Source organism: Equus caballus, chromosome 1 (assembly GCF_041296265.1).
Source record: "Equus caballus isolate H_3958 breed thoroughbred chromosome 1, TB-T2T, whole genome shotgun sequence".
Classification (NCBI taxonomy): domain Eukaryota; kingdom Metazoa; phylum Chordata; class Mammalia; order Perissodactyla; family Equidae; genus Equus; species Equus caballus.
Window position 1 is genome coordinate 105,714,409 of NC_091684.1, and position 24,909 is coordinate 105,739,317.

General features: G+C 56.2%; 1 protein-coding gene across 19 annotated transcripts in view; it reads right to left on the bottom strand.

The window, feature by feature from the left end:
- Positions 1 to 2,663: 2,663 nt before the first annotated feature.
- LOC102149743 (uncharacterized) overlaps positions 2,664 to 24,909 on the bottom strand; it is a 34,249-nt gene continuing 12,003 nt past the window's right edge. For 2 of the 19 annotated variants that reach the window (XR_011438497.1, XR_011438508.1), the window contains exons 2-6: positions 20,196 to 20,302; positions 11,060 to 11,119; positions 9,470 to 9,697; positions 4,963 to 5,068; positions 2,664 to 4,215 (exon numbers count right to left, since the gene is read on the bottom strand). Coding sequence is in view for 10 of the 19 variants with exons in the window: in XM_070266651.1 (XP_070122752.1) it covers positions 3,717 to 4,215; positions 4,963 to 5,068; positions 11,060 to 11,119; positions 20,196 to 20,586 (1,056 nt within the window). In the remaining 9 variants the exon portion in view is untranslated. Of the gene's footprint in view, positions 4,216 to 4,962; positions 5,069 to 5,219; positions 9,698 to 11,059; positions 11,120 to 20,195; positions 21,229 to 24,909 lie in introns of those variants that run through there. The other 17 variants (XR_011438505.1, XR_011438491.1, XR_011438493.1 and 14 more) reach the window with 17 other exon arrangements.

Sequence of the window (24,909 nt, forward strand, 5' to 3'; positions counted from 1 at the left end):
TGGCGCGCTGACCCTGCCTCACTCTCTCCGTTGGTTAAACAGGAATAAAGACAGTGCCCAGTTGTGCATACGGAGGTCTGAGGACTCCACCACGATTTAGGACACCAACAAGCACTTAGCACAGTGCCTGGCACAAGAAAGTGTTGATTGTTATCTGGGGTCGAAGGGCCTTGTGAGGACCCACGCTGTGATTTTGCACATAGATAAAGAAGCTGGGCCCGGGGCTTTTAGGAGATTTACGACCCCCTGCATCCCATTCTGATCTCGAAAAGGAGATCTGGAGCCCAGGTGTGTGGCTTTGCATATTTCTTAGCCTCTCAGAGCCTCCATTTCCTAGTCTGTAAAATGGGATGAAGTCCCACGGGGTCATTGTGAGGATTATATGAGAAGACACTGATGGAGGTTTAGGAGGAGCCTGGAGGCCACTTCACACCCTGGAACCCCCAGAGCCTCTCCTCTCCTGAGGGCAGTACACCCACCATTGCCCTCCTCAAGGCCGGAGGTGGGCCAGGTACGAGCCTGCCAGTGACCTTCATCCTCTTACCCAAAGGACCCCAGTCTGGGCCAGGCAGACACTTTCCTGGGCCTTGGGCAGCTTCCTCCCCCTTTCCATCCACTCGGGGTCCCCACCACACCCGGACACACCGGGCATTGTCCTTGCTGGTGGCTGAGTCTTGCTTTCTTCACCCTTGTCTTTCTAGAAACTGACAGAGACGTGGAAGTCTTTGCAAGGAAACTTTATTCACTGTGGGCTGGGGAGAGAGAAGCAAGGGGTCCAGGGGCAGGGGAGGGGCCTCCCCCAGAATGGGCCCTGGTCCTCCCTCAGGGCCGTCCAGGGACCCACTGGCCTTGGAAGAGTCCCAGTGAGTCGAGCTGCCTGGGTGAGGTCTCTGCTGGCCCACTTCTGCTTCTGCAGCTTCAGCTTTCTCAGCCCCCATCAGGCCAGCCTCCGGGAAGCATTGGGGCGGGGCCGGAGCGTCCTCATCTTCCTGCTAGGCCCCCTTGAGGTCGGGGATCCCAGAGAAGAAGCAGAGTCTGCAGGAGTGCAGGTGACTAGCAGCCAGGGTACTGGGGGTGCTGCAGCACCTGACAGACCCTCAGACCCTGCCCACTCCCTCCTCCCGCTGGGCAGAGACCCCTCTCCAGGGCTCACTCAGGCTTGTCTCCATCAGCTGAGCTGCATCCTTGCTTCCAGGCCACTACCTCCAGGAAGCCCATCTGGACAACCCTACTACCCCTAGACAACTCTGGAGGAGAGGCTATACTACTCAAAGGCCCCGGTCCATATGAGGCTCTATAATCCTCCTCCCCCACCCCCCTGCCCAGTCCAGGGCTGGGCACACCGCAGGAGAGAGATGGCATTAGGTGGAAGTCAGGGAGGACCCCAGGCAACGTGACATTGCAGAGGAGGGGTTAATGTCTCTTACATATGGATTTGGTGAGGAGGGGTTGCAGCTTTGGGGACCTCTTTTAAGTGACCAAGCCAAACAGGATCTCCTTGGGGTTAGGAGTACAGACTTAGAGTCAAAGAGCCTGAATCTCAGTTCTGGCTCTTACTAGCTATGTGATTTGGGACCTATAACTTAGCTTTTCTGGGCCTCAGTTTCCTCATCTGTAAAATGGGTGTACTGATGGTACCAACAGCCGATAAAGTTATGAGGAGTCACTGCACCAAAACATCTGCCTAGCAGCTTGGCAGCCCTCCAGAGGGCTTCTTTCCTCCCCTCTCCACCAGCCCCACAGCTGATTGATTTCAGGTGACTGTAGCCCCACCCAGGCCCCTCTGGGTGGCCTCTTTCCCCAGCCCCTCCCAGGCCGTGGGGGCCCAATGGAGAGCCCCGCTGCTGACTGCAGCTCAGTCTGGCCTGTGTGGTGTAGCTGGACCCTGCACCTTCCCGCTCCTACGGCCGGTGGCCCACTCAGAGACACCTGTCGGGCCATTTTCCCTTTTGGGAGGGTGAAGCAGGCAGGAGAGGAGATTGGCACTGGGAGCCCCCCACTCTGCATGGTGATGTCTTTCAGGACACACGCTGCTTGTGCAAATAGGGCCTTTTGCAGCCCCGTCCACTCCTCCCTCGCCCCACCAGCCCCCAGCACAATGACACTTCTCTAGGGCAGTGGCAGATGGGGGCACCTCCTTGCCCACCTGGCAAGGGCCCCTCCTGAAGGGGGGGCAGCGTCTACTCTCTACTGCAGTGAAACAGGAAGCCCCCCGAAGCCCCCTCCCTGCTGAGGGGCTCTGAGAAGCCAGTCGAGGACTCTTCAGCATGGGTGAAATTGGAATAATGGCACCTACCTCAGCAAGACCCAGAGAGACTAAGCCTGGCACTTAGTAGGTGTTTAATTAACAATAGCAGCCATGCTGATGATATGTGATTATTAGGCCCCAAAACGGCCAATGGGATGTTTTTTCTGTAACATCAGCACCATCGTCTTAGAACTCCTACCCCAAGTTGGTTAATAGGAGTTAAACCTATTATATTAAATAGTCTCTAAATTTTTCAGTAAAACCATTCCACGAACACGGAAAGAAAACCTAACAGTACAGAACAGTGCATCCCTAACATCCCAGCTCCCAGAGGGAGCCTTCCCACACGCACATCCAGAAACTCTTCATTCACAAGCATCCTTAGGACGGACGCACAAATCGGATCACACTCGACTGCCTGCTCTGCAATTTATTCTATTCTCCCAACAGCATACACTGGCCAACCCTCTAAATGAGCTTATACAGAGAGATCAGCCACACCAGTTTTTGCAGCTGCATAGTATTCCACAATATGGATGGACCATAGGTTCCTTTCCATTTCTTTACACTCTTAAAAAAGAGATGCTCCGGCGATCATCCTTGTACATATTTCTCTGGGAACTTTTCTCCTAGTGGTGCAATTTTCTTGTGACCCAGTGTATGTATCTTTTACATTTCGATATTGCCACATTTGAAAAAGTATTGTACAATTTACACCCTCCAACCAACAGTGTTTGAGAGTGTCTTAAAATAGACACACGATGGTAGAGAACGGCACCCAGATGGCCAGCTGTGTGAGATACAGGCCATGGAGCATCCAAGGAGCCCCCTGAGAATGGCAATGGGACCGGTCTGCTGCCCTGAGGGCAATGTCCTAGGCCTGCGCAGGCTGGTGCCCAGGGGTGCACTGAGTCAGAGGGGAGTGGGGCCCACAGGGGTGCTGGGGGTGGAGGGCAGGCCGGCATGGCTGGGGTCCCGCCTGAACGGTTCCCTGCGGCCATTGTCTCTGCCTCGCCTGGTCTCCTTGGGGTTTACTCAGGGGCCTTTGGGGAGGGGGCTGGGCAGGAGGAGGAGGAGGGTGTGCAGTCCTCACCAAAGGCACCCAGGAATGTGTCCCAGGAGGGAGAGAGGAAGGGGGGGACCCATCCCTGGGAGAGACGGGACGTCAAGAACCCCTGACTAATGAATAGTGAGTGTGCCCTTGAACCTCGCTGGGCTCCGCCATTCTCAGGCACAGAACAAGAGCCGAGCACGTCTGCGCCCAGCTGCGCGGGGACGGTGGCGGTTCATCTCAGACACTTTGACAGGCCGGGCCTTTTCCCTGCATAGCTCAGATCTGCCTCCCGGCTCCCCTGGCAACAGCACAGCCGCGTGGCTCCCAGGTCCAGGCCCTGCCTGCTGTGAGCAGGAGGAGGGAGGAAGAGGAGCACCAAGGGGAGGACAGCTGGGGAGAGGGAGCCGTTAACTCCTAGAAGACTGGAGCCCCTGGCTTCGGCAGCCTCCCGGCATGCTGCCCCTGGTCCTCCGGGGTGGAAATATGGATGGCAAAGAGCTTCTGTTTGCTGGAGACCTGGCTAGAGCACCTCAGGCCCAGAACAGGCACATGGTGTGACAAGGGCAGAAATGGTGGCCAAACAAGCAAAGGCAAAGGTCTCCGTGGGATGGGTTGGGGCACGTTCCCCAGTGCCCCCGCCGAGTCCCCGATGGGCAGGACGGGGCGCGGAGCCTGCACAGTGCCCCGTGCGCAGGTCCTCCTCCGTCCTGACCCCTGATTGCTGTGGCCCGGGACAGTGGCTACTGCCTCTTCCCTTCCTGCTTGGCTTTTCTCTTCCGATGATCTTGAGTGTCCTGGGGTGGTGTGGCTCTGTATTCCGGTCCTGTGACCTTGGCAAGGCCCTGATTTCCTCTCCGTCTCCATTTTCAGAGAAGCTGAAAAGACGCTGTCCCATCGCACCTCACAGGACAATCTAAAGATAAGAGAGACAACATGTGAGAAGGAGCTTCGCACTCTGGGGAGAAGGGTGTCCTATAAATCTCATTCAGGTATTATTAGGGCTGAAAGTAGGTACTTCTGCCCCCTGGGGCCAGGGGAGGAGCCCGCCCGAGGTTGTCTCAGAACCTCCCCAGCAGAGCAGGCTGGAAACTCAAGGGCAAGAGGTCAGGAAGGATAACGGTGGATGGCTGTGGCCTTTGGGGCCCCTGGCTTCAGCTGGGACCAGGAGGTAGGAGAGAGCGACCATACAGTTTCAAGGTATTTCATCTGTCTTATTTCCACGCCTCACAGCGACTTTATGAGAAAGGCGTGGTTATCCTCAGTTTAGAAATAAAGACACAAAGGCTCAGAGAGGTTAAGGGTCGGTCCAAGGTCACACTGGTTGTACAAGGACCTGAGCCCATGTCTGCCTGACTCCATGGCCCGCATTTGTGTCAGCTGTCCCCCTGGCAGAGCCACCCGGCTGGAGGTGCTGGGAGATGGGCGAGGCCCCGAGAAGCAGCACTTCTCCCCTGGATTGCTTCTCAGGCTTAGAGCTTCTGAGTCCAAGGGCCCTGGCCTGGGGGAGGAAACCCACCCTGCAAACCCATGCTGAGGGCCACCTGGTGCAAATGGCCATCAGGACAGACACTCAGACACCTGTCAGAGCAAATGGAAACAGAAGAGAAGGCTCCAGACCAGAGGCTGGGAGCAAACTCAGCTAAGACTTGTGCCCTCTGACCTGAGTCTCTCTCTGGGCCGGTTACTTCCCAGGCTCATGTGACTCGTGAGATGGGGTTTCATTGCCCAGCTTCTGGGTGAAGGTGCCTCCTGCATCCCAGGGCAGCCTGAAAGGGAAAGCTGGTTGGCTTCCTGTGAGCCAGGGGACTGGGACCAGGGGGTAGTGGCTGGTAACAGAGGAGAAAAAGCAGGAAGAACTTCCAGATTCCAGAATGTCAGAGCCAAACGGGAACTGACGCGCCATCCTATCCAATGCACCTTTTCTAGGTCCAGAGAGGGAAAGGGTTTGCCCAAGACTGCTCAGCAGGAAGACAGGCTGGAGTCCAAGTCTCTGATTTCCAGGTAGGTGGGGCTGTGTCTTCTGAACCCTCGTCACTCTACCAGGACATCGTGGGCCCTCAAAGACAAAGGCCCACCCAACGAGGCAAAGAGAAGAGTCAGGTAAAGGAAGGCACTGTTGGCAAAGCACACCATGCATCAAGGGGGGGCTTCAGGAAGCCCGGGGCTGAGGGCAGACGCTGCCTTGAGGTCAGAAGCCTTCCTGGATGACAGGACACAGCTCTGTGCCATGGCTGACACCACCGCTCTACTCCACCGCCAGACAGCAGGAACCATGAACCTCCTCTGGCGGGTGACAAAACAGGTGCGAGGAGGTGAACCGGAACATGGACAGTCCCCTAATCCTGACCCACAATGCTTTTGAGAAGAAGGGAGAGGACAGAGGGACAGCTCCAGGGGACATGGGGAAGGTCCCCAGAAGCAGCTTGTCCCCACAGAGCCTGGTGGCAGAGCTGCAGCCCGGGGGTGCCTGGAGCCAGGAAGGACCTCAGCTGCCTGCCCTCTGATGCTGGGTCCCCACCAGGTGCCAGGCAGACCTGACCTGCTCAGAATAGACAGGGGATCCGGGGATCCCGCATGCTGCAACCCGGGCAGGAGCTGCCCTCGAGGGAGGTCTCTGTGCTTGCTGATGCACAAACCCGTGATGGAGCAGGAAGACGCAGACAGATGAACTTATCTCAGCCCAGCTGTGCCCTCCTCCCTGGGCTGATGGTTCGGGCCAGCTGCCATTCTGACCGGCCGGAGCCCACAGCTAAAGATTCCGTGTTTCATTGCTGTGCTCGTCCCCCAAATCCCAGCTACGCTAACTGACCTGGAACAGCTCAGCTCCTCAGACCTGAAAATCAACCCTGTTCCGCGTTCCCCACATGCTTATGAACGTTCCTCACAGCCACTCCATAGGGAGGACGATCAGTTCCATTTTACAGATGAGGGTTTAGAGGCTCTGAGACATTTGGGGGACTGCTGCACAGTGGCGCCAGAGACAGAGCTCTCCGTCCTCCTCCCTGGCCAAGGTCCTCCGCCTGGACCACCCCCATCCTCAAGAGCCAGAAGCCTCTGAGCCAGCAGGGCCTGCGCTCAGCATCCTGCCTCAATCTCCTGACCGCCGGGCTCTCTGGCTGCTCAGTCTAAGCAGGGGCAGCACACTTGCTCAGTTCTAGATCAAATCCTGCAGCGCCTGACCAGCCGGACAGCATTTTCCCGGCCATTGTGGGAAGGAATACCTGCAACTTGGAGTGGGCGGGTGCGGCTAACTGGGATGGGGCTGGGGGAAGGGAGGGGCAGTTCCCAAACAATAAAAACTCAGCTGGGCAGAAAGGGCTGGAAAGCTTTCATCTCGGCAACTTTCCTCTTGAAGAACAGAGAGCAAGGAGCCGCTGTGCAAGCAGGGCCCGTGCCCCAGCCCTCTGCTGGGCGCCACCCCAGCCATGCTGGGGGGTCCAGCCTCGGGAGGGGCAGCCGCGCCTGGAATGCGATTCTCTGGCTTTGCTTGACGCTCCGTTAGCAGAGTGCGACTCCCAAGATCCCTGGCCACCTCCTAAAGCCGCTGCTGGCCCGCCCCCCCAGCACCACACTGATCACCAGATTAAGGAGCTCAGGGCTACAGCTGAGGCAGCTAAAGCCCGGGAGGCAGAGTGGGGGGGGCAGGCCATGGGCAGCTCTCCCCAGGCCCCGCCCACCCTGCCTCTGCCCCAACCCCTCCTGTGGGCCCTGACCTGAGCTCTAACCTCTACCCTCTCCTCCTCGTTGAGCTTCCTGTGTCCTTTCCAGGTACCCAGCTGGAGCAACCAGCAGAAAAGGGAAACAGGGAAAGGGTAGGAAAAGAGAGGGGGAGGGGAGAGGCAGTCCCAATGGCAGGAGGGAGTGTCCCGGGGGTGGGGACTGGCTCAGGGCAGGAAGGTAAGCACTGGAGAATGGCTGGGGCCTCCCCTGCCTGGACTGGGCACCGCCTGAGGTGCATCCCTGGGGCTCCCTGTGGGTCCCTCTGGGCAGCTGCCTGACTCCAGAGCAAGGTGCATCCCACAACACCTGAGGAGAGAGCCGGAGGGAGTGCCAGAGATGTGGGAGGCTGGCACCGAAGGGACGAGAGGAGGAATTTGGGCATTCGAAGCTTTTCCCTAAGACCCCAGCACTTCCTGAGACGAAGTCATCCCAAATCATTTAAAACACAAACCCAGGGAGAAAGGTCCCTTCTGTCTGCGTGGAGTCCTCAGATCTGTATGAAACGAGACAGGAAGGGTCCATCCACGATAAAGACCCAACGGGAAGGAACAGGACATTTTGGCACAGGGCTTCTGGGACTGAGTGTCTGAGGCTCGGACTGTCGATGACCCAGAAGCTGTGCCAAGAGGGCAGGGCCAGTAGGGCTGAGTTGGGGAAAGGCCAGGTAAGGGCCTGGGAGCCAGACCCATCACTGGATCTTGAGACCCTGCTCCTGAACGAGAGGGGCCATGCTCCGTGCCCTGCATCCCCCTCTCCTGGAGTTACTGTGAGGGGCTGTGGAGGGCTGGAAACTCAAGGCAAGACCCAGAAAGTTGTCTGGAGGCCCAGCTGGGCGGGCATCCAGCCTCTCCTCGGCCCTGTCCCCCATGCTGGGGCCTGCAGGGGGCGACGGGGACACACCCAGGGCCCGGCCAGCAGCTGCTCTCACTCCAGCTTCTCCTCTGCCGCCACTGCCAAGCTCCCTTCTGCTGGGCTGGGGCCTGCTTCCCACCCCTGCAGGGTAGGGGCGGGAGGAGAAGGGCTGGGGCTGCCAAGGGGGGTCCTGTGAGGACCTGAGAAGACAGGATCTGCCAGCCCCTGATTCTCTGCCTGCTCCAAAAACACAGGCCCACACTCCAGTGTCAACAAGGATGAAATCCTTGATATAGCACCCCCTCCACCCCCGGCCGGAAGTTGCTTGTCCCATTCCCGTTGTTGTGCTCTGACAGTGAATGCTAAGATCGCCACCATCAGACATTCTGAGCTAAAGGACCCAGAGATCCCTGAAGTGAACTCACTCATTTTGCAAGTGAGAAGGCTGAAGTTCACGGTGTGGGGAGCCCTGGTGGCCAGAGGTCACACGGCGAGTCAGTGGCAAGGACAAGCCTCCTGCCCTGTCTACCAGACCCTTTTCCTGTTCAGGGCCAGGCCTCTGCAAGGGCCTAAGAGAGAACGTCTCCATCAGATCCCAAACAAGATCCTGGCCCACCATGGGCGGCGGGGGTCTGGGGCCAGGGGAGGCCGTAATGCGATAAGCAGACTGGCCATCTGGCTCGGGGACAGAGGAGAGCCCAGACTGGCCGCTTCTGCTGCCCAGTCCCAGGGGGCCCTGTGTCGCGAGAGACAGATTGCCAGATGGACAGGCACTGGCCTGGGTCTGGGTGGAAGCCAGTGAGTTCCCTGCAGTCAGAGCTAACCAACTTTCATATGTGGTGGGGTAGGAGTGGCGGGGGCACAGGGAGCAATGCCAGGCGCCCCAAAGGGCAGAGAGACAAAAAGGCAGCGTGGGGGAGCCAAGATCCCCACCCCGGCTCGGAGCCTGGCCCCCCAGGTAGGCCCAGCCCGACTCTGCTCCACAGCCACAAACAGGTCCCCCTCCCGGGAAAGGCAAACACATCTGCCCTGGCACCTTCTCAGACATGCATGCAAAACTAATTAACATGGGGAGACATGCGAGCAGCCGGCCAGCTCCACACCCTCGAGTCCACGCAAACAAGGCGAGCCCTTGTCCGGGGGACGTGCACAAAGCTTTGTTGCTAATTTAGGCATCTGTCTCTGTCTGGTCTGGTCCTCCTGCCTGTGCTGGGGTTTTTCCCAGCCCCTTGGACAATGCTGGGAACAGGCCCGCCGATCCCTTATTCAAATCACACCCAGGACAATGAGCTCATTGTGCAGGCCACAGAAAAGGGGATGCTGGGGGGGTGGTGGGGGGGGTGGGCGGGTAACAGGGCATCAGGACTGGAGAAGGCGGGGTGGGGGGGGTGAAGAAAATGGGAACCCAGGAAAGTGTTTACTAACACAGCCCCTGCAGCTGCCTTGGGCCCCTCTCCCCTTCTCCGCCTAGCTGGCAGCAGGGGAGAAGCCCCAGGATGCAGAGGTGGGGGTCCCAGAGTGGATGCAGCCTTGTGTCTACCGGGCCAGCAGATGCAAAGTGTGTCTCCAACCTTCGCCTTGGTGCCCTCTCCCACCTTCAACTGTCTAAGCTTCCCCGGTGTGTCCATGGCCAGCCACGTTTTTCTATAGATTGGTTTGGGGGTTCTTTTTCTCCTTCCTGCGGACCAAGTGGTGTGATGTGCAGATCCTGACCGTGGAGGAGGAGCCGGGGCTGGAGCAGAGGTGCTGGCGGCTGTGCTGGGTGGGACCTGCTGTCTTGGCCATTGTCTTCAGGCAACGTTTCATTTTCTCCTCCTTCCCAGCTAATAAATTAGAGAGGAGATGGTGAGCTGCGAAGGGACAGGCTCCCCATGGACGGAGGCGGGCGGGCAGACAAGTCTGTGAGCTCACGGCAGATGGGGCTCACCCAGCTGCTCACACCACACCTGGTCAGACCCTCGTATGTAGCCCCACACAATGGGCAGCCTAAAAAAACTCTATATATCTACACACACACACACACACATATATAAATCTATACATAAACATATATATAAATCAACTGAGATCTCTGAGGGGCAGATCTGGGGCTTCGAAACGCTCCCCCTCCTTCCAAGGCCCCCCAGCTCCTTGTCGCACTGAGCACGCCTAGACAGGCCGATGTAAACAGACACACACAGCCTGACACTGACACGCAGACACAAAAAGAAACACACACACCCAGAGGCAGCCCCAGACACACACACTGACAATGGTGTAATGAATGCAGGACGGCGAGCGCATTCAGTCAAAAGCCCGCACCGCGGCCGCCCGGCACCAGGGGGGCTGAAAGGTTATGGAGGGGCTATAAGGGCCCTGGCAACCTCCTTCCCTGCTCCAGCCCCCAGGACCGCACGGTCCGAGATGGGAAGTGGGGAAGGGAAACACCATCTCAGCATCCAAATGGAGGCAAACGCCCCCTGGGACAGAAAAGTTTGGAACTGGTCGCAGCCCTTAGCCAGGCTTGTCTCAACCGCCCCGGAGAAATTTTTTTTTAATACTGAAAGATAAAGTGTGTAAAAGTCATGTTAATTGTCCTGCATTTCGAGACACATCTTGAAGTTGGGGCGAAGTGGAGCCTTGCCGGGTAGTTTTCCCCTTCAGGAGAATCCACAGGTCGGGGGACTGCTTCCTGCCATGAAAGTGCTTTTGAGAAGGGAATACAGGATGAAGAGGCACACAAGTGGTAAAGATTGCAGAGGCTCTTCAAGACGGGCTTCTGGGCATCCAGAAGGGACGGCTCCCTCTCCACCGGCCCAGAGCAGCGGAAATATATTAGGTTGAACCACAGAAAATTACCAATATTTGACCGTTTTGATCTACAAAAAAGAAATTTCATATGGGTCAACCTAACAGGCAGCTGGCTCCCAAAACCACCAGGGGTATTTTCCCTTTTTTATTTCCTCCCCAAACTGGGTTATTTTATTCCCAAAGAAAACATAAATAAATAACAGTAATCTAAGACCCAAGTCCACCTTGTGCCATCCGTCCACAGCCACATAACACCTCTTGCAGAGAGGTCAGAGCAGCTGCTGGAAATGAACTGTGAACACACACACGCGTGCGCGCACACACACACACACACACACACTCACATACACACACACACACACACGGCTCAGGGCCTGCGTCAGGATGGGACCCACCTTCCGACTCCTCCACCAGGCTCCTGCTTCTCCTTTCTGTCTTCCGGCTCCAGGCATGTCCTGGAGAGGACAGAAGGAGTATGAGACGAGAACAGCACAGGAAATGAGAGAACAGTGCTCCTGGCTTCTCCTCCAGAGGAGCGTCAGGGGCCAGCACAGGAGTCTGTGCACGCACTGTGTCCTGGAAGAAACATCAACCACGCAGCTTCAGGACTAAAGCACATGCTATCTACTGGCCAAGGCCAGCCTCTGTGCATATGACATTCACTCAAACTACCTCTAGCAGGGTCACACAAGGGAAGCCAGAATGGCGCTGAAGCCACCCAGTGTAGGGAAGGCCCATCCCTTGCCAGCATCTGGACATCCATGTGTCCCGTCACTCACTGTCACAGAACGCAGAGCACACGGCATCTTCCTGGGAAGTACTTTCACCAGCCTCTCCGGGGTTTCCCAGGGAAGCAAAGAGGAAGGTTTAGGAAGCAGAGTGAGTCCAGCACGCTCTGTAGCTCACTACCTGCTTCCTCCTCGTCCACACAGGACAGCCTGTTTCACACATGCTCACCTTGTCCACCAGCAGCAGAAGCCAAGGGGACGATATCTCCTAAGAGTCTCTTAGTGGCCAAGGACCTGAGGCTCCATTCAAAGATCTGGAACCACTTTCCATGCAGCTGGAAGTGGCCAGTCCCTCCCGCATCTCTGACAAGTGCTTTAACCACAAATGCCATGTAAATTCTGGAGTTTTATCCTTCTAAACACCCCCAACCCCCCCCCCCCCGGAGACCTCAACAAGAAAACCACCAAAGTAATAATAATAAGATGAAACCTGTGGGGCCTTCTCGCTCCCGGGGAGGCAAGTGAGAGAATGAGAGAGCCTGCAGTCCGGGCTTTAGGTCTGATGTGTCCATTTATATGGCAGGCCCCAACCCGGGGGCCACGTGGATGACTCTTCCCAACCCCAGATGTGTTGAGAGAAGGCAGCTGGGTGCCTGCCACGGCTGACTTACACGCAGGCTCCCCTGCCAACCCCTGCGCTCAGGATCCAGTCCAAGCAGAACCAGGATAGAATTTTGGCCTTGACGCCCCAAACAGCGTCTGATTTCTTCCGAGGAGGAGAAGCCTCCTGGACATGAACTCATCCAGATGTAATTCATCACTTGACCGCATTTAAGATGTTCCCTACCAATCTCACATGCAAATCTCTAGAGGTTACTGCTATGCTGACTCCCAAGATCAAAGTTGTTTTTTAAATGAAGAAAAGGCAATCGAGATGTCACAGTTCTACGGAAAACCAAAGGAATCTGGAAACTCAAGGTGCTAGCCCAGGCTGAATGGCAGCTTCAGGTCACCACGGGCAAAGCATGAAATGGCCTTGGATCTGCTCTCCCAGGCTCCTGGGGCATGGAGGCGGGCAGGGGAGCCAGGAAGCCACAAACTGGTAGGGACTGTCATACCCCCAGTGCTCCTCCCCTCCCCGCCCCCGAGCCTGCCCTTCCGTCCTGGATGGACAGGTGAAATTCCATATTACACAAGCTTCAAGTGCCAGGCAAGGGACTGTGGTTTTCTTCTCTGTATCCCCAAGGCCTTGCCTAGAGCTGGACATATAGAGCACGGTCCCTAAATGTTGAATGAATAAATGAATGTGGTAGAAAAAACACAGTCCAGCACAGGAAGGCATCCAAACCCCCAGCTTCATGGTTCCCTGGCAAACTGCAACGCGGTTCCAGGGCACAGCCCTGGAGGTGCTGGAGTCCAGGCCTGGAGCCATCAGAGGTGAGCCGTCCAGCGCAGTGTGCCTGCTTGGTTCAGGCTGGCCTGGCAGCGCCATCTTGCACCTGATGGCCAGACAGTTCCCTTAGCCTGCCCTCCGCCCCTGCTGTGCTTGGCCTCCGCCATCTGACCTGCTCTTCCGACCGAAATCTCTGGCCAGATCCTGCAGGACTCGGCCCTGCTGCTCCATGCCCCCTTCTCAGCGTGTTCAGAGAGCCCTCCCGCCTCCAAAGCCTAGAGGACCCGTCTGGGGACAGTGAGCCTTCTCTGACAACTCCACCCCAAAGGAATCCTTCCTCTCTTAACTCCCACGCCTGAGTCAAGCTACCCACCGCTTGAATGTGTGCCTCCTTAGGTTGGTTTCTGATCCGAGGGATCAGGGAGAGGTCAGGGGTTCCCCGGGGTCCTCTCTGCACCGTGGAGCTGGGAGCTTACGCATGGTCAGTAAACACCACGACTTACTGTAGAGTGACTGACAGAGCTGAGCCCAGCCCTTGCTCGCGGCCTTCCCTGCACCTTCACCCACCAGGGAGAGGGCCCCCGCAGCAGGGCCTTGCCGTTCGCGCCTGCCCAGCCCTCCTCTCTCCCCAGCACACACGCCCGTTCCAGAGCAGCAGACGGGGGCCACTGACCAACATTTCTGGAGTACCCTAAGTATCACCATGCCCAGCTTTACAGATGAGAACACTGGCTCAGCGAGAGGGGAAACAGTGTGCCCCAGGGGTCTGAACTGGGTCCGACAGACACCCGACGGCCACTGAGCCACAGGCACAGCCTCACACGCCATGGTCTTGGAGGCTGCGATCCAACGGAAGAGAGAGGCATAGACAGAAACAACTCGAATGGGGCAAAGAAAGCTCAGAGGGATGGGGTGCTGTAACCTGGGACCTCCCTCTCTTTACTCCCCCTCTCCCAGCGTTTCCCCCAAATGACGCCTCCTCAGCAGCACTCAGCACCTCTTCTGTCCTGGGCGGGGGTGGGCTATGATGCCAAAGCGGGCTATCAGGAAGGCCTAACACTCTCTGCTTAAGGACCAGACAAGACTAGACAGAGGACATGGACCCCTTTGCCCCCTCCAGAAGCCAGTGCTCCCTCAGGGCGACGGGACATCGCAGAGCAGAGGCTCCATCTCACCTCAGGCCCTGATCCTACAGACTGAGGCACAGCCAGGATACGAGTCACATTGACAATGAGGAGAAAACCAGGACTGGGCAGATGCTTCTCAGCCCTCCCAGCACCTCGCCAGGGCTCCCAGGAGCCCAGCGCTGAGCCTTCCAACCTGGCTTCTCCAGGTGTGTCGCCAGCCCGAAGCAGGAGACACTACAGAGCCAAACTCTAGCAACCCAAGCCAGCTCACACTGCTTCTCAAGGCGCAGGCCAACTCCTTGGGAGACGAGGACCCACAGGGGACTCCGACATCCACCTACCTGAGGGCTGCAGCCTCCAGGACACACCCCGTGCAATCATCCCAGTGGCGTTTGACTTAGAAAAGAAGGGCAGACCCTAGATCCCACTTACCCCTCTTTCTGCTCCCCAAGAGACAGGCCTTACAGAAGATAAAGCACAGAACTCGGCCCAGCTAAGTGCTCACTAAACAGGTCCTGTCGCCGTTATCATGACTCCTTACGAGTTCCTGGCTGCCCCTTCCTCACCTCCCAGGCCCACGTGAGGAGCGTTCTGTTCATACACTCCAGGCTTAGTGGAGCTGGGAGGCCCTTAGCCCAGTCCACGGTTTGCAGGGCAGAACCTGAAGTTTCTGACAGGGGAAGGGGCTGGGAGCAAGGCTGGGCCCATAGCCAGGAGCCCTCAAGGTGTGAAGGCCCCTCTGCCCTCTGATGGCGGGACGAGCCGAGCGCCTCCCCAGAAAACCTCTCTGAAGACCCGAGGCTAGGCAGGGAGCCAGGGCGGAAGGCCTCTCCAAGGAGATGCTGGCCCTGCGCCAGGGTGCATCCCACAAGCTTCGGCTTCTAGAGAGCAGCCGAGGCTGAGGGGAGGAGGGGCGCCCGGAGAGGGGCAGCCAAGGGGCCCTTCGGCCTAAGGAAACCTGCGTCCCGTGGGTTTGGCATGAACTCGGGGTACACGGTGCCTTCCCACGCCCTGTGGTTTCCACATATCCTGGAGACTATGAAGTCACGTCAAGGACAGGGTGGGGGCATGTTCCACCCCTGGGACAACCCTGCTGTCACCTACATCTGTGCCCCATTCTCCATGGGGCACTGCTAAACCTCCATCCTAAGACTCCTCTGGGATTGCCCACTGGCTCTCTTCCCCCATCCTAAAAGCTGAAAAACAGGATGCTGCCCTGTTTTTCAGATGCAGGATTCTGCCTGGAAGGACTGAGGGGTAACTCCCATCTATGGGGCTGCACCAGGCACCCCTAAAGGCCCATAAGGCCTGAGCATCTCTATGCACCATCAGCCGGACTTTCCACGGCCCTTGATACAGAGCCCTATGTGGCCAGAGGCCTTCCAGGCATAGGTCAGGAGTAGTTACTGGGCATCAGGGCTGGAAGGGGTCTTGATTCTCTAGTCTAGACCAAGGAAAATAGGAGCTACGTGGATAATTTTCAATTTTCTAGAAGCCACATTAAAAAGAAGGAACAGATAAAACAAATTTTAATAGTATATTTTACTTAACCCAATATTATCATTTCAGCACGTCACACTGACCGCCTCTCATGAGATCAACAGTGGTCAACAGACCAGACAGCACGACTCGTGACTCCAGTACTCTCCCCCATTTTCAGATGAGGATGTGGCCCAAGTGTCTAAGGAGAGGACACCAGGATCGAAAGGGAAGCCCCAAACTCCAGCCCTTCAGCTGGGCCCATCGGCCTTTCCTTTCAGCCTCCCAGTAAATACTCGTGGCCTCTGGAATAGACCATTTTACAATAAGTCAAATTCAGGGGGACTGCAACATGAACCTATTTGAAACAGGCAACCTGGAGAGGCGTAGAAATGGACATCCTTGCACATCACAAGCTCAGGAACAAAGACCAACAGAAGGGAACGGGAGGGAGCTTCTGGGAGACCTCTGCCCTGGAGGCAAGTCTGCATGAGGACCTCGCGCGTGCCACCCCGATCAGGGCCACCTGGCTCCTATGGGCTGTAGGCACCCACGCTCCAGCACTGGGCCTGGTGAATTTTCTACCGCGTCTCCCTGGAGGAACTACCCACAAAAGCTCCTCTCTGCTTTAGAAGGCAAGAACAAGTCGTGCATTTACCCAGCGCCTCCAGTCTTCTTGCTCCGAGTCGCCATGCCAACACACAGTCATAATTACCAAGGAACGCGCCAATAGTGGCAGCATTGACAAAGACACTATATCAGGGCCTGTGAGCCAAGCAAGGTCAGGCTCCTCGCGGCCCCCCAGCTTCCTGCCCACTTCCTTTATTCCACTCGGACCCATCTCTTTCCCTTCATTCTTTCTCTCCCACCCAGATGGTCTCTGATTACATTTTCTCTGCGAAGGAAGGCACTATAGCTCAGTGTATAAAACACTTTTATAGCAATAGGAGACAGGTTCTCCTTTGAGTCCCGATTTTCACTTGTGGGAAAAGTCACTGTGACATCCAGGCCTCAGTTATTTTGCTGTGAATGGGGAGAATATTCTGGACAGTGCCTATTCAGCCAGTGGGCGCCTGCATTTCATTCACCTACTAAATTCAGAGGCTGACGTGTGTCCAGTCGACTCTAAGATCTTCTTTATGATCAGCACCAGAGGTACCAGAAGCTCAGGGAAACAAAAGAAGGTTCAGATCAGAGAGGGAGTTGGTTCCAATACCCTGAGAACAGCAGGGCTTATATCTCTGCCCAGGAAGGGCGAAAAATCTCAGAAAAGGAGCCAGGAGCAGCTGAATGGTGGGCTCTATCAGATTATAAAAAGATGAGTAGGATGGATGAGAACTATCAGGCTAAGTGACAAGCATCCTGAGGCCCCCAGTGAGGACAAGGACATGTACCCGTTTAAAATGAGAGGTCAGAAAAGGAAGGCAGACAGCCATCACCCGGGCCCTACACAAGAGCGCCCCAATTTCAGGACACCCAGTGCACCAACATCTGAACTTACAAAGGAGATAAATTGGAGGCTGATGATTAGCATCACAAAATGATTATTCCCTTTGTAAAAGGCTTCACTGCAGGACTGCTTTAAATAGTGCATTTAAACCATGATCTGATTTGCTAAATTCGATTTATACACATCTACTGCCTAAGCTGGCGTGCGGCTGTATTTACATGTCTTCCCTTGGCACGGAGGAGGGGAGAGGCCAGCCATTATCTGGGGCCTTTAATCCTCGTACATAGTAACTAATCTGGGGAACCGAACCCTGTTTTTCTTCCCCAGCTGGGGCTTTAGATGTGAACTGGCCTCAGCTCCCCACCCCGCTTTGCCTGGGCACAGCCTACCCAAAGACAACGGCCAGGACTCAGCCAGGACCTGATGGAGCCTTTCCGCCACCAGGGGCTCCTCCCCAAGAAGCAGACCCCCAGCACACACACAGGGACGACAACTTTCCCATACAAATTGCCAGAGAATCCGGTCCGTGGCAGGCTCACTAAATTGATTCAGCACCTACAGGTACCATGCCAGGGTTCAAAGGCTACCTTTGGGAGCCAAGAAAATGTGCTAATCTAAGTTGTGGGGATATGACGAGCCACATTCTGTGATTGGTACTTAAGCCACAGGAACCAAACCTGGGCAGGCACAGAACGGCTGGCCCTGCACCCAAAGGGGACAAAAGGTCCACCAGGTCTCACAGCAACTGTGCCAGTGCAATTGAGTTCACATAAAGGGACTTAGTTCCTTAGTTGACATAAAGGGACACTCAGGTCTCACTGGCAACACGGTCCCTCCAGAGAGAAATGACCACTTCCGGTGAGGTCCAACAATGCCATAGGGCAGTTAGGAGCCGGACCACTGCCAAAAGGGGAAATACGCCACCCAGCCCACACCACTCGCCATAAGAGAGCGGCTTAGGGAGTTCATGGGCTCAGGGGGGCAACATTCAAAACACAAAGTCCCTCCACAGAACTGAAGCCAGAACCTATGTCCACCACCGCTCCGACCTCCTCAGAACCAGAGGCTTAGCCTCTAAGAGGGAACTGCTCCCTCGTTTATCCAATATTGACACACACCTGCAGTGAGCAGCCCAGCCCAGCACTGGGAACTGGGGACAAAGAAAGGAACAAGACAGCACGTGCGTCTGAGGAGCTGACAGTGTGGGATGGAGGGGTCGCTAAACACAGCTAAACCGTTGTTGAGACACCCACCAGAGTCTGCTCACAAGAGGATGGAAATTGGACTACGAATCGGGACCCCTGGGTCCCAGCCCTTGCTCCACTAGCGAACTTTATGACCTCGGGGAAAACCACTTAACCTCTCTGGGCCTGGTACCTCATCTGTGACATGAGCAGTTGACCTACATAATCACCAAGCTCTAAATTTTCTACAAAGATGGTGGAGGAGAAAATGTTCCTATCTCTAAAAATCTTGATCAATTTCCCTTTCTGAACAAAGTTATAAACCATCATATTTTCGTCTTTGTCTTGGCTGCCAGGAGGCTCAGAATAACCACAGTATTAAATCACAACATCTATTTTAGGCCAGGAGGTGGGGGGGAGGGGTGACAGGAGAGCCCTCGTATGTGAGGTGGGCTGTGTGGGGACAGAGGCTTGAATTCAGGACAGGCTTGGCACCTGGGGGCAGATGAGACCACAGTGGTGACAGATCCCAGCGTTTCTGTGTATGTACGCATATGCAAGCCTGTGGTTGAGCTCAGGCTCTGAGAAGGACAGCCTCGAATCCACATCCTGGCTCTGCCACATCCTAGCTGTGACCAAAGTCACAAATAGGGAGTCATCGCCCTACCTGTCAAGCTGAGGCTCGAATGCATGTTAAGTGCTAGGCACAGAGCGGGCCTCGATAAACGGAACAAACATTACCCGAATTTCTTGGTCAGTCTCAACACAGGCATATGTGTAGGACCAGCCTTGGGGCCAGCGGCGGGCCAACTGGGGCGATCAGAACAACAGCCACGACAGGCTTAAATTATTCGCCCGGATGGAAGCGGGGACCAGGAAGAGCCACAGTTCTGACTCTCGGGCTGTGGCCTGGAGGGGGCGAGCTCAAAGCTGCTGCCCGACGGGGGCTGCTTCCTCCGCAACTGACCACAGCAGCACGGGCGGACGCGCGTGGAGCCTCCAGGCGGGTCCCCAGCCCCAACCACACCAGCCAGGCCCCTGCCCATGGCCGGCCCTCTGCCATCCTTGCGCTCGGGACTCCCCGGGCCGGGAAGGGCGCCCCGGCCTGCTCGGCACTCAGGCCTCGCGGCGTAAAGAAAAAGCGGGCTCAGCCACGCGCCCGACACTGCGCGGACATCACGAGAGTGCGCAGCGCCTGCGGTCCAGGAGGACGACAGACGGCGGGCCGCGCCCCGGCCCCTGTCCCCGCAGCAGCCGCGACGCGCGGCCCGAGCGCCCGGAGCGGCCCGGGGCTGGAGCGCGGCAGCCGACGGCGGGCGGGGCGGGCGGCGGGGACCCGGCGGGCTGTGCGCGTTCCGCTCCTTGGGCCGCGCGGGGGCCGGGCGCGAGGAGGGGCTGGGCCCGGCGGCGCCGCCACCTACCTCGTGCCCACGCAGCCATCTTGCGGCAGCTCCTCGCTCGCTCAAAATGGCCTCCCGGCCCCGCCGCGCGCCCGCCCGAGCCGGGCACAGGGCAGGGGGCCTCGGCCCGGGCTGTCGGCGCGCCCCTCCGCCCTCGGCCGGCCCCGGGCGCCCCGCCGGCGCGCGCCCGCGCCCTCTGGCCCGCGGGCACCTCTGGGTCCGAAGGCCGCGGGCCCTACAGGGCCCTGGTGCACGCGAGGTGTGAATGTGTGCGTGCTCAACAAGGATTGCCGTACTGCTTCCGCAGCCCGGAGAGTTGGGGCGCGGGCCCAGGCCCGGAGCCCTTCTCGGGATCCCCCGATCAGGGCCGGCTGTGCCATCCCCAGCGGACGGGTAAGGCTCTGGCCACTGCGCACCTCGGGCTCCCCAGGACGCCAACGGGGAGAGCCGGGTGTCCAAGAAGCCGCGTTGGAGGCCAGAACCGTCAGAGCTGCCATTTACTTGGCTCCTACTGTGTGCTACGCGCCGTGCTCTGCCGGATTGTATCTCAAAGCACAACAGCCAGTAGGTGTATTATTCACGCCGTTTTCCTGGGCTTCGGGGAAGGAGGAGACTGCAGCAGGGCCTGGGGAGGAGGGGCGCTTGTCTGGTGAGCCAGGTAAAAACCCAGCCACTCACCGACGGGATCCTGGAATCTCCCGCGAGCCCGCTCTTGAGACCCCCAGGGCAGAGGCGGGCTGCAGGCCCACACCCTGGCTGTGGCCACTCACCTTTCCTCCCGCGCGCCCTCCTACGAACTGACGAACGGACGGGTGCAGACGGCGAATTCGTGCCCGACAAGAGGGCACCGAGGAGAGAGGCGCCTGCAGGGGAGTAGCTGTAAAACAGAAAAGACACATCAGGGGCCCCCCACGCCCGCCCAGACGCGCGCCGCGGTCCACTGGAAGGTGGGGATGGGGACACACGTGTCCTCCAGGTCACGACCACAGCCCGGCGCGGCTGCTGGGCGCTCTCCCGCCTCGGTATCGCCCGCCCAGGATGCCCGAGGGAAGCCTGGCTAAGGGAGGTTCCCTCCTGCCCGGAGCTCCTTACCCACCAGCGGGCCAGGCATCCAACCACCCGGGAAGTGGGGCACTTCCATGCGCCCAGGGTCCCGCGCATCTCGGAGAGCCTGCCAGCGACCGCCCCAGGACGACCCTGGCTTCCCGGACAGCGCTGCTCGTGAGAGACCCGGACTCTGCCAGAGCCGGGACCCAGGCGATTCTCCCCAAGCCTAACTGCTGGAAATGCCGAACCGGAGCGCGCATGGCCTCCTGGCGGCGCCCTCTTCACCGGGCAAGTCTGTCCGGATCCTGCTCCCTTCGAATCTCTGAAGACACTTATTCATCTCCCTCCCCAGCCAGCCAAGCCTGGAACTCGACACCCTCTCCGACTCTCCCCCGACGGGGCGCTCCTTGGAGTCCCGATTCGTCTCCCAGTTCCGGCCTCAGCCCAGTGGGCATGGCAGGCACTGGGGCAGGAAGGTGGCTGGTCAGCTCTTCCATGAGACTGGCCGTTTCCTGGCGCTTTGTCTCCTGCGGGTGGACGTTTCAACCTCAGATCCAGACATTCCCGTGCACCCCCTGCCGCAGCCTGGAGAAAGAGCTATCATTTGCTCAGCGCCCACTGTATGCCAGGCACTTGTACATTTTACTTAATTCTCATGTGACCCCTGAAGGTGGGGATACTATTATCCCCATTTCACAGATGGGGAAACAGAAGCCCAGAGAGATGATGTGACTTGTTAAGGATACTCTGAGTTGTAACAGCCAAAGCATGCCAGAACGGCCTGCCTCCCAGGCGTGGGCATCCCTCCCCGGCCGCCAGCTGCTGCCTTTCTGGGGTTTGGATTGCTGGCTTGTTAACCCAGCCTGGGATAGTCCTGGGTCTTCCACCCCAGTGCCGCAGCTCAGGAATTGTCACCCCTCGGGGCCGAAAAGGTCACAGAGGCGAGCCAGTCCTCCTGCAGGGAATTTCTGCAGGCCTCCTGGGCACCCCAGAGGCATTGCCACCCTCTTTAGCCTGGGTCCAGAACGTTGGGGGTACCTGGCAAAGCCTCATGGCAGCCAGTAATCCACTCTTGATTTTTAAAACCCCAGTCTACACTGTTAAAGAAGTGGGTGACCTGTATTATTATCAGGACAATTCAAGCAGGAGAAAATGAGATAGAGGGGCGCGGAGGGCGTGATATTTTTACTCTCAACCCCAATGGAGACCTGAGGGGATTAGGGAGCTACAAAGAGGAGCGTGGCGAGGAAATGCCCCTCTCTCTCTGGTTCCCTGCAAGAGATTTCATCCCAATGATCACCAGGCAGGAAGCTGTTAACTCCTCGAACCTCCAAGCTGGGAGGCGCTTTTTCTTTAAATGACGTTAATGTGACGTTAGTAGTTTTTTTTTAATGAAATCTCTTTAAGAGACAACTTCCATTAAAAAATTATGTTCATTGGGCCTGAGGTGAAAGAAATAAAAGGCAAAATGAAAAAAAAAAAGTTTGGGCTTTCAGAAGAGGGCCAGGGTGACAGCCCCCTCCCCTGGGCTGCCCGAGATGGCAAAGATGGCAGCTGAATGTTGAGATGGGGTGGGTACAACTCGACTTGGGAGGCACCAGGAATGGGGGACATGGAGGGGACAAGGGTCTGAAGTCACACTCTGTGGAGGGCACAGGAGAGAGGTCCTTTTCAAAATAAACCCAAGTCGATGGTGTGAGACCAGCCGACCAGCCTAGCTAGGAGGATGCTGTGGTGCCGAGCCCCCTTCCCAACTTGCAGTCCAGCTGCCCCCTAAGGAGACAGAAGAGGCTGGAGAAATGCCACCCTGTGCATTCCTGCAACACACAAAGAACTGGGGTTTGGCCAGAGACAGAGGCGAGCAGCTCCACTCAGCACCCGCTAATTCATGGGGGGAGGGGGACAAAAAAACGAGGTTAAAAGGTGATGGCCGGGAGAGGCTGACCAGTGAGGGGCTCAGTGCCTATGCAGATGGAAGCTGGAAGGAAGTTTTAATTAGCACAAAGCCAGCACCTTCCATTAATAGCTCCTAGCCGGCTCCTGGGTGCCTCTGATGGGAGGCAAGTTGGAATGTGCAAGGCTCACCTGTCACCTGGCTCATTAGCAGGACCAGGGTGAGAACAGGGCCGTCCTGGCGGAAGACCAGCCCAAACCAGCCCCCTCCCCAAAAATCCTAATTACAGGTCTGACTTCTGGCCCCATCCAAGGGGAAGGTGTTTAACACAAGTCCAATGCAACCATGACCACGAAATCTCCTGAACACTGGCTTAGCCAGGCCTCCAAGGACAATGCTCCCTCCAGGCCTGAAATAAATTCTTAAAAAGAAAAACTCCTGGTGTATATTCCTTGTCCATGTATATGAAACTCTAGATAGTTGAACTAATTCATGGGAGGAGACATGGAAAGGGGGTAGGCGGGGATTGACTGGGAAGAGCCAGGAGGGAAGTTTCTGGAGTGAGGGAAATGCTGTCTATCTTGAGTGTTGGTTACATGGGTGTAAATGCATTTGTCAGAACCCATAGAACTGTACACCTATGATCTGTTTCCGTATGTAGATTATGCTTCTAATCATACATATGGACATGGTACGTATGTGTCTGTGTAGCACACACAGATGCATACAAAGGTCTCGGCCCCTGACCGATTTCTCCATAGCCTGTGATCTCCTTGATGGGAGGGTTCACACCCTTTCCAGGGTCACAGTAGAGGAAAGGACCAGAGCAGATGGGGAAGTGGGGCTGTGCGCATCTCGCAAACACAGGGCCTCGGCCGGCCGGGTGGGGCAAAGGAACATCTGAACTGAATCAATTAGCTGCAGAAAACTTCAGAAAAGGAGTAAGGCCCTTCATAAAAACAAAGCCCACTCCTTAATCCCCAAAGGCAATCCTCTTCCCCATTCTCAGGGCCATTCCTCAGTAAACAAAGAAATCCCCCTTCCACATCCACACCTCAATATTCATTATGAGCTGACATTAGTGACCGCATTACAGCCTCCCAGAGCGCCCTAATGATGGGACCCCAAGGGCAGACGACCAAGAGGTTTCCTCTCTCTCCTTTCTCTCCACGTCCCCTCTCCCCTTCCCACGGCCGCTGCTGTGCTTTCTTTCCTCCTCTCTCTCCTTCTTTCTTCTTTTCTGCAAATTAGTGAATAAGCAAACCCAGGGCAGGCAAATCAAGGCAGAGACGTCACTAACTCTACTTTGTTCATTTATTTTGACAAGTGCAGTTTAATTTTAATTATTTATGATAATACTTCATAGTAGACGAGTGAATGTGCTGGGGTATATTTGGTAACATTAATGAAGTCTGCCTAATAGGAAACTTCACTCCAGCACCCGCCTGGAGAGCTGCCGGCTGCAGGAGTGGGGTGGGACCGCTGGTCTGTGGTAGGGTCGGCAATTTTTTGTGTGTGGGGGCAACTTAATGGGTTTGAGGATTAGCGAAGGGAAAATTAACCCGATTCTGGAGAAGAGGCAAATACTCAAGCCCATAATTGTGCGTTGACGTGGATTGTGTGTATTTAAAGACCGAGAGAGCACACTTTGTGATAAGGAGGCCCAGGCGTGCACACGTACCACATGCATATTTACACATGAATCTCGAATGTGCAAATCAGCAGAGGCCCAAAGAAATTAGGCTCTGGGCAATTAAAAATTGAAATAAAAATGGAAAATGTGATACCCAGAGTTCTCTATCTCTTCAAAGTACCTTTTTCCTACTTATATGCCTCAAGTGGGCAAACACTGTGGAAAATGTGGGAGCTGATAAAAAGGGGAGGAGGCTTCTCTGGCTGGTGATTACTTGGGAATGCGCCCTTCAACACACAAGGAACCATGAAAAACAGGTCTCAGTCGATGTAACATCATTTTAAATGATTTTTTTTTCCCTTTTTCTCCCCAAAGCCCCCAGGTACATAGTTGTATATTCTTTGTTGTGGGTCCTTCTAGTTGTGGCATGTGGGACGCTGCCTCAGCGTGGTTTGATGAGCAGTGTCATGTCCGCACCCAGGATTCGAACCAACGAAACACTGGGCCGCCTGCAGCGGAGTGCGCGAACTTAACCGCTCAGCCACGGGGCCAGCCCCGATGTAACATCATTTTAAATGGGACTTATCTTTTTATAGCTCCCCCTAACCCTGCTGCCATCCTTAATATAACTGATTGTCACATAAGTGTATGATTTGGTATAGAGACCATATATATATATATATATATATATACACACACACACACACCCCAAGAATGGGTACATTATATACACGAATGTGCAATCATTTGGTCCAAATACTCAGATATCTGGCACATCTCAAGATAACACGCTCCAAAGCATTTGCATTAATATTATCTACAATAATGATAGACTTGTCGTAACACAATTAATGCTTAATTTTTGAATGCAAAGAAATGGTTGACCCTTTATCTTAAAAATAAATAAAAA